This window comes from Lactuca saligna, chromosome 1, assembly GCF_052625555.1.
Source record: "Lactuca saligna cultivar CGN05327 chromosome 1, ASM5262555v1, whole genome shotgun sequence".
Taxonomy (NCBI): domain Eukaryota; kingdom Viridiplantae; phylum Streptophyta; class Magnoliopsida; order Asterales; family Asteraceae; genus Lactuca; species Lactuca saligna.
In genome coordinates, this window is record NC_136417.1 from 2,571,503 (window position 1) to 2,580,223 (window position 8,721).

Sequence of the window (8,721 nt, forward strand, 5' to 3'; positions counted from 1 at the left end):
ACTGTTATTATTTTTATTACTATATTTTGAACGTGAATACTAATGTATTACTACTATAAGTATTAGTGATGTTAATTATGTTGTTTTTATTTGTTATAGTTTTATTTTTTGAAAGATAAAGAATAACATCATTGTATTGTCGTATCTAAATGAAACGTCAAATCATATAATATTATCAAATTCTAATTACGTCCATGAGTTTTTCAACATGTCTTATGAGAACCTTTTTAAGTCTACAATATTCTTAAAAATAAACAGCGGAAAAAATGTCTGTTTGCCGTTTAGACAAAGATGCCAGAAAGAGTTTTAAAAAAAAAAATAATAATAAAACAAAAATCAACCAAGAGACGTAGAAGGCTGATGGTTTAGAATAGTCTCCAATGTGATTTTGGTGACCAACAAAAGCAGTCTGGTGTCTGGAGCAACAAAACATGAAAAAACCGGATGAATTTTTTATTTGATCGGGAGTTGTTCGAGGAGATACGCTACTACTCGGATTCTTTTCAAGTATTTTGAAGGATTATTGGAATATCTTAAAATCCATTTAGGCCTTCTACACGAGCTAATCTTTCAAAAAGCCATTTCATGTTTGTATGAATACCTCAATGTTGTTATTTCACAGCATTTCATATTGTATGATTTGTCTTTAAAATATTTAAAATTTTACCTAACGCCATTTTAGCCCAATAATCTTAGTCAAACTTTATCCTCGTATAGTATATATATATAAATACACTTCATTATGGTAGTGTTATATGTTTGCATCCCTTTTGTCCCCTCGAACCCTTCCTTTGCTCGAAACTAATTTCAATCATTACATATGATGGAGAAGGTAACCACCACCACCACCACCACGGGCACAACCGCACCCATGACGGTTAAAGTTAGCCCTGCGGCAAAGAAGACGCTTTTAATCTTGAATTGCATCTTGTTATCCATCGGAAACTGTGGTGGCCCATTGATTATGCGGCTCTACTTCATCCATGGCGGCAACCGCGTCTGGTTATCCTCGTTCCTGGAAACCGCCGGGTGGCCGTTCATCGTTATTGTCCTCATAATCCTCTACTTCCACCGCCGTGCAGCCGGAAATAACGGAAACAATAAAAGAACAACGTTCATCTACATGCGTCCAAGATTGTTCTTCGCGGTAGCCTTCGTCGGTGTGATCACCGGTTTCGACGACTATCTCTACGCTTACGGCGTCGCCCGCCTCCCCGTCTCCACCTCCGCCCTCATCATTGCTTCTCAGCTAGCTTTCACGGCCTTCTTTGCTTACCTTCTCGTGAAACAAAAATTCACAGCGTATTCAGTAAACGCGGTGGTGCTTTTGACCGTTGGTGCGGGGGTGCTGGCGTTGCATACGAACAGTGACCGGCCGGAGGGGGAGACTAAGAAGCAGTATGTGATGGGGTTTGTGCTGACGGTGGCGGCGGCGGTGCTGTATGGATTTATTCTGCCGTTGATCGAACTAACGTACAACAAGGCAAAACAAGCTATTACATATACACTGGTGTTGGAGATTCAGATGGTTATGTGTTTGTTTGCTACTATCTTTTGTATGGTTGGAATGATCATCAACAATGACTTCAAGGTACAACTCATTACAGCTTGTTTTTTCTCTCTCACACAAAACACGCACTGCCGTCTGACTCCATATTGTCAATTATTTGATTTGATTTCCTTTGATTTTCAGTTAATAATTGAACTAACGTAAATGAGGGGATCATGAATGATCATCTTTCCATAGATATGAAAAAAAGAAAAATAGTATTATCTTTTTGAATATTTTAATATTCTAAATTAGTTTGCTATCCATTCGACTGAAAATTTCTTTATATCTATATTTCATATTTTGTGAAGTTGCCTTATTATTATTTTTTTTTCAAAAATGAATTTGGAAATTCCTTCGTATTTTAAGAAATATGAAAGAAATTTTGGTAAGTTGAATAATTTAATTTATGATAAAGTTTTATATTTACTTGGAGCATCTTTTTTATAGCATCTTTGATGAGAGGTTTTTTTTTATAACTTATTACTATTTATTACTATTTGGTTAAGTGGAAAAAATAACTAAACACAATTGGATTGCATGACTTTTTTTTATTCACCAATATAGTTTAATGAACAATCAGTCTTTTTTTTTCTTTAATAATATTTCATTTTAACCCTTTGATTTACTTTGATTTATTTGTTATTTATCTAAAATTTATGGATAAATAAATATATAATATATAAATATAAATTATAGTAATATGTAAATTGTGTGTACATGATTGAATGATTATATTAAAATATGATGTGCTTAAAAAGATTAGTTAAATGAGAGGGTTATTCCTGCCTCTCCCATGACTTTCCGGACCAACCAACCCGGATCTGTCTTCGCAAGTCTCTCTGCATTTTGGAAGCAGAGCATGCAGAAAATCGAGCAATGGATCTTAGAAGAATTCCACTTTTTTCGGCTCGACTCTTTCTATTTCTGCGCTGACATTTGAGTTGTCTCTCTTCTTTCTTTCAATCGACACACTCGACGCAGATAACTCCGGTGACCCCCGCTTCTGTCTCTATCAGGCGGCGACAAGAGTAAAATTAGTTAAATTAAAAAAAAAAGTTATGAAAAAGTTAACCATCGGTGAAACAATTAATTAGAGGTCAGTAAAAATAAAATAATGAGGTAACAATATTTTTGATCAGTGATATTGGTTTAACATTGAAGATGCTCTTATACTTGATCTTGTTTTATTGTTGAACTATTTACAAGGTAATTTTCTATAATTAAAATAAAAAGAAATTTACGATAAAGTCTCAATATTTTTTGTCGGAATAAGGTTTAATTCCAATATTTATTTTTTAATACAAAAGTCTCAATTATTTAATTTTATACGATAATCTGACATTTTTTTTTTAAATTAAGGATTGATTCGTTAATTTGGCAAAATATAAAATAATTATGATTTTTCTATTAAAAAAATATAATTTATGATTAAATCGCAAATTGAACAAAAAATATTGAGATTTTATCAGTGATTTCTCTTGTTTTTGTTTTTTGAACAAAAAAGTTCATTACCATATTATAACCGATAATCTATCATATTCTATTAAAAAACATAAATAACTTTTCCATTAATTGGGACACAATATTATATAATCGAGATTTTTTTATTTAAAATCCTCACTAACTAAGCACATACTCTTTCGCATTGCGTAATTTAGTGCCAATTGTTGGTGAAAAACTTGCATGGATGAGCCCTTCTCACCTACCGCTGCTTTGAGGAGGGTTTGATCCGGACAAAATTGAGAATTATCTTTATAGTAACAATAAAACAAATAGAAAATTAAGATGAAAAATTAAGATGAAATTGGTAGATTATTTTGAACACCGTTTAACTCAAATAACAAATAGTTTTTTTTTTTTTTTTTTTTTTTTTTTTTTTTTTTTTTTTTCATATTGTATGATGGTTTATGCATCTAATCTCTCGATATGGTTTAAAATAAAACTAAAAAAATGTTGGTCTACAGAATTTGTCAAAGTGTACATAATATTTTTATTGATTTAAAGATTAATTTATGTTTCTAGGGTTAAAACAATATTTACAGTAAGTTATATATGGAAATTACTTTGTTAACTAAACGTTAATAATTATAGTAATTCTAACCTGGTTTTTGAATGATTTTCTTTTTACCCTCCGCTAATGGGGGCAATAAACCAGCCTTATATTAAGTAATTAAAAAATAGTTTCTAAAACGAAAATTAGTTTTTTTTTATAAATAAGAAAATTATATATCGATTACGATATTTATTACCAAAAAAATGATTTTTGGAAAACAAACAAATATAGAGTAGGCATATTTGGTTTTGATATGGTGTCGGTTTTATTATACATAGAGTATAAAATTCCACACATTAACAATAAAAGTTACCATTTAAGATATTTTAAAGACGAACCTTATAAAGAAACCTAACTAGTTTGAAACAAAACTTTATATAAAGCATCATCAATTATCAATCGCACAAAATTTGAACGATACCTATATAAGGTAGGCACATGACCTGATCATACACCAAGCACCAAATGCGGTTGATGCTCTCTAACTTTTTAGACATTGGTCAAATAAAGTATTATTTCTTATATTGTAGGTTAGATTTGCTTGACTTACAAATGATATATGTAACAAAAGTTGTACGTTCCTGTTGCATGAAATACTAGAAATCAAATAACATATTTAAGTTCAAAATCCTATGTATTTTTATAACAGACCTTTATACATAAGATGACAAAAATACTTTGATAAAAATATCAAACCTGATACTTTTTTACTAGGTAAACGGTTATCATGTATGTGATTTTTTCTTAATTAATACGTCTTAGATATGAGATGATTACGTGCTCGATATGATCTCATGTACCTAACCCCAAACCGCTTTATAGTTTTAGAAGAGTTATAATTTTAGAGAAATTAAATTGTTTTTTATTTTTTATGTCTATAAATGTTTCTACCTAATAAAATTATAATAAATATCATCATTCCATATTTTTTTAACTAACTCATTAAGGTTATATTAAGGATATATCAAATAAAATTAAATTGAATAACGATTTATCATAATTTTAGTTGGTAATAATAATTGTTAGTATAAAAGTTAAGAGGTAATTTAATTTCTCATAATTTTATTATCTAAATATATTTGGTTTCTTAATTATATATTAATAGTATGTGTGATTTATATGAAATATGATATTTTATAATTGTAATTACTCCTTATTTCATAACTCTATAATATTAACCTAAAATACATAATATATACGATTATAGACAGATACTGTATTATGATAAGGATACCCAAAAAACCAATAGTACACTCGCTGTACCGGTATGGACCAAATTCATCCTCATGGTTCTCATTCTCAACTTTTGACCCCACACCTTTTCTTTGATTCCAAACAAATCCCTCTTTGATGTACCCCACCTTTCTAATGTCGATGCTAAAGTTTCTTAGTTGATTAACATTGAAATTCTCTTTATATCGAAAAGTTAGCAAAAGTTTCTTTGATGATTAACATTGAAATTCTCTTTATATCAAAAAGTTGCAAAAGTTTCTTTGATGATTAACATTGAAATTCTCTTTCTATCAAAAAGTTAGCAAAAGTTTCTTAGATGATTAACATTGAAATTCTCTTTATGTCAAAAAGGTTTATTAGGTTGTTAGAATATCCTTTTAAACTAATTTGAATGTTTAATATTTCATAATTTTGGAAAACAAATTTTTATTTGTCTTTTCACATAAGTAGTACTTTTTATTTTTATCTATAATAACATTATTCTGACATTTGTTTATCAATAAAATTAAGATATTCTTTTTTAGACAATAGCAATTTAAATAATCTAAAACTTGTAAAAGTTTGTAACATGAGTTTTCCTTCTTATGGGCTTGAAGAGTCGTTTTCATTGTGGGCTTAGAAGTAAGATTTTCACTGTAGGACAAGTTATTTTAAAAACTATTTCAGGCAAAATGACAAAAACATGCATGAAAAATTAACAAGAGTTTATATCTTAAGTGTGTGATATTTTTGTTTTTTCTTACACCCGATGTTGTGTAGTTCCTTAACTGAATTCATCGGGGCATACAAAATAACTTTATGATACCCACAATCTATGGATTCGGTCTTTAAAAAAAATAGTTTCATCGTAGGACCGTTGGGAGACCAATGCCAACCATCCATCTGACCATTCAACACAACCATATCTGTACTTCTTCTCAAAATCGAATACTGAAGAAGTTCCTCCCTACCCCTCGGGTTCTTCTAAAAGCCGAGAACCAATCACTAAGATGAAGTTGATCTTTAGCACAGCTCTTGTCATTATTGAGAGAATAAACATAAGGAAACTGGTCTTTGAGTGGCCTGTCACCGCACCAAGTATCATCCTAAAAAGAAATAAGTTCACCATCCCGGGATTTACGCAGCCAAGAAACCAACCCATTTATCATGTTAAAAATTGACCGATTTGAGAATAGCAACCCAAGGGCTATGACGAATTCGTAATCCTATCCGCACTAACACTCCCGCCAATACCATAAATTGTATGCACAACTTTAACTCACAACGCTTTCGGGTAACAACGAAGGGATTTTGAATTCGTGGGTGTCATTTTCTATTCAAAGAGAAAATGAGTAAATTACACGAATGGTCCCTATGGTTTTCGGTAATTTGCACGTTTGATCCCTAGCTTATTTTTTTAACTCGGAAGGTCCCTACTGTTTGTTTTTGTTACACATTTGATCCCTATCTTACCCAAAACGACTATTATTTAAATAAGAAAAAATGATAGGGCTGGTAAAGTAAGGTGAGAGGGGTAGGGTTGGTAATCTGTTTATTTAAATAGATTAAAAAATCAAGGGTAAAATAGTCTTTCTATATATGACAGGGACCAAGCGCGTAACAAAAACAAACAATAGGAACCTTCCGTGTTAAAAATATAAATTAAGGATCAAATGCGAAAATTACCCTAAACCATAGGGGCCATTAGTGTAATTTACTCAAGAGAAAATACTACCAATTCCAAGAGCACCCAACTTCTTACTAGCCAAACACTTGTCACATTTGACCCATGTAATTTTCATCTCCTACATATCATCACCGATTAAAAAATATATTCTGCATGGCCTTTAGCCTTCTTTGCTCTGTAACAAGCATTTTGTAAATTGACATATAATGTGTAGGCAAATTCTCAAGCACTACTTTTACCATATTGATAAAACTTGTAAGAATGCTTTCATTTCGAGGAAAAACTATAAATATATTTTCATTATGGGTAAAAATTATAAATATGTCGTTATTATAAATAAAAAAGTAGAATATATCATCCACATTGATGGCACGTGCATGTATCATTTTTACATTTATATTTTACATTTGATTTTTTTTACATAATGTGTGCATAACAATACGGAAATAGATGTTTATTCAAAACTAGTTGTGAGAATTATATATTACATGAGTTTATTTAAAGTTATATATGAAATTCTAAACATTTGAAGTTTGAATTTATTTAAAAAAAAAGTGAGAAAAAAAATTGAATTATAAAAATTAAAGTGTTTTTTTTCTTTTAAATTTAAACAAATAATCTAGACAAATAAACAAAAGAAACTAATGGAATTTTAGTTTACTAATTTTGAAATTAGAAGGGAAATATATTAATGAAATTAATATGTATTTATTATTACATTTAAATATTATATGAAATTTAATAAAATAAAAAGAACCATACAATGACACGTGGAAATAAAATAAAATGAAAATAATAACAAAAAAACAATGTGGCATAATGTATTAGAAAATGACAAATAACAAAATTATTTTTATTTATTAGATAGGGAGTGAAAGTTATTGCTCTAACAGTTTCTCAGAAACCAAAGGGTTTCTAGCCCAACGGTATCCGATGTTGTCCCTCCTATTTGAGGTCGAAGGTTCAAGTCCTACTAGATGAAATAATTTAGGAGCAGCCCTTCAGTTTCTTAGAAATCATAATGATGATTTTCATAGTAAGGTTATAATGCATTGGAATATGGATGTAACATCACCATTTGGCCATTTTCTTTTGTAGTATTTGATACGATGAAATGTTGCTTTTATATAGAAATTAAGGATTTATTTAACTTTAATCATGTTCTTTGTAGGTGATTCCGAGGGAGGCAAGAGAGTTTGATTTGGGGGAAACCAAGTATTACATAATAATGTGTTTTAGTGCATTAATTTGGCAATGTTTCTTCTTGGGGGCCATAGGCGTGATCTTTTGTGCATCATCCTTATTATCAGGGATCATAATTGCTGTTCTTCTTCCGGTGACAGAGGTATTAGCTGTTGTTTTTTACAAAGAGAAGTTTCAAGCTGAAAAAGGCGTTGCGCTCGTTTTGTCTTTATGGGGATTTGCTTCTTATTTCTATGGAGAGTATAAGTTCATGAAAAAATCCAAAGATAACACACAATCTACTCAAGAATCAATAGAGTTAGCGCAAGCTAATTACTCTTCAGTATAATCTTTACCATTGTATACGCTTTAAACTGATTTTGATTTTGGATTTCAAATCAGCCAAAACGTTTTATTGCTTAAAGCTAGTTATAAAATGTGAAAATTTGAAATTTGTCGAAGCTATCTTACAAAAACAGAATCCAAATAACGTTTCGATTTTAAGTTTGTTTAATACTCCATAATGTATAATATATTTTGTCATGTTATTATAAATATTGAGTAAATTAGAGATTGCATCCTTAGACTAATACTAAATTGGTTTCCATAGCCTATTAACTTTTGCAATGGTAGATAAAAGATCCATTCTTAACAATTTGATACTTTGACATTAGCATCGATGTTGTTTTGTTTGTGCAAATGTGGAAGCAAACATGAAGATATTCTATGAAAAGAATGAATTACAATAATGACCCAATGAGACCCCTTTACTTCTTGATGACTTAAGAGAAAACAAGAGTACATTGAAGAACATGTAAACCAGAAACTTGAACTAACTATAAAAAAATATCCGATGAAACTCTTTTTATGGTCAAAGTCAAAACACATTTTTGACTTTAGCCTTAATTTTGTTTTAACCCCTTCACTATTGTTTAATAGCATTTATATTTACATTCTCCACTATTACAATCAAACTAAGTTAAACGTATTTCCAATTATTGAAACTCACCCACAAGTGAAATAGCACTCTGAATA

At 30.1% G+C, this 8,721-nt stretch overlaps 1 protein-coding gene across 1 annotated transcript; it reads left to right on the forward strand.

Moving 5' to 3' along the window:
• Positions 1-733: 733 nt before the first annotated feature.
• LOC145026381 (purine permease 3-like) lies at positions 734-8,270 on the forward strand. Its single transcript, XM_078976840.1, has 2 exons — positions 734-1,591; positions 7,676-8,270. Exons 1-2 carry the CDS (start codon positions 821-823, stop codon positions 8,033-8,035), a joined length of 1,131 nt encoding a protein of 376 aa, XP_078832966.1. The 5' UTR covers positions 734-820; the 3' UTR covers positions 8,036-8,270.
• The last annotated feature ends 451 nt before the right edge of the window (positions 8,271-8,721 follow it).

What these genes read in the sequence shown, in the direction of transcription:
- LOC145026381 (XM_078976840.1), top strand. Translation starts at nt 821, where the DNA reads ATGATGGAGAAGGTAACCACCACCACCACCACCACGGGCACAACCGCA. An exon ending in TCATCAACAATGACTTCAAG is followed by an intron (nt 1,592 to 7,675) that starts GTACAACTCATT and finishes TGTTCTTTGTAG; the next exon opens with GTGATTCCGAGGGAGGCAAG.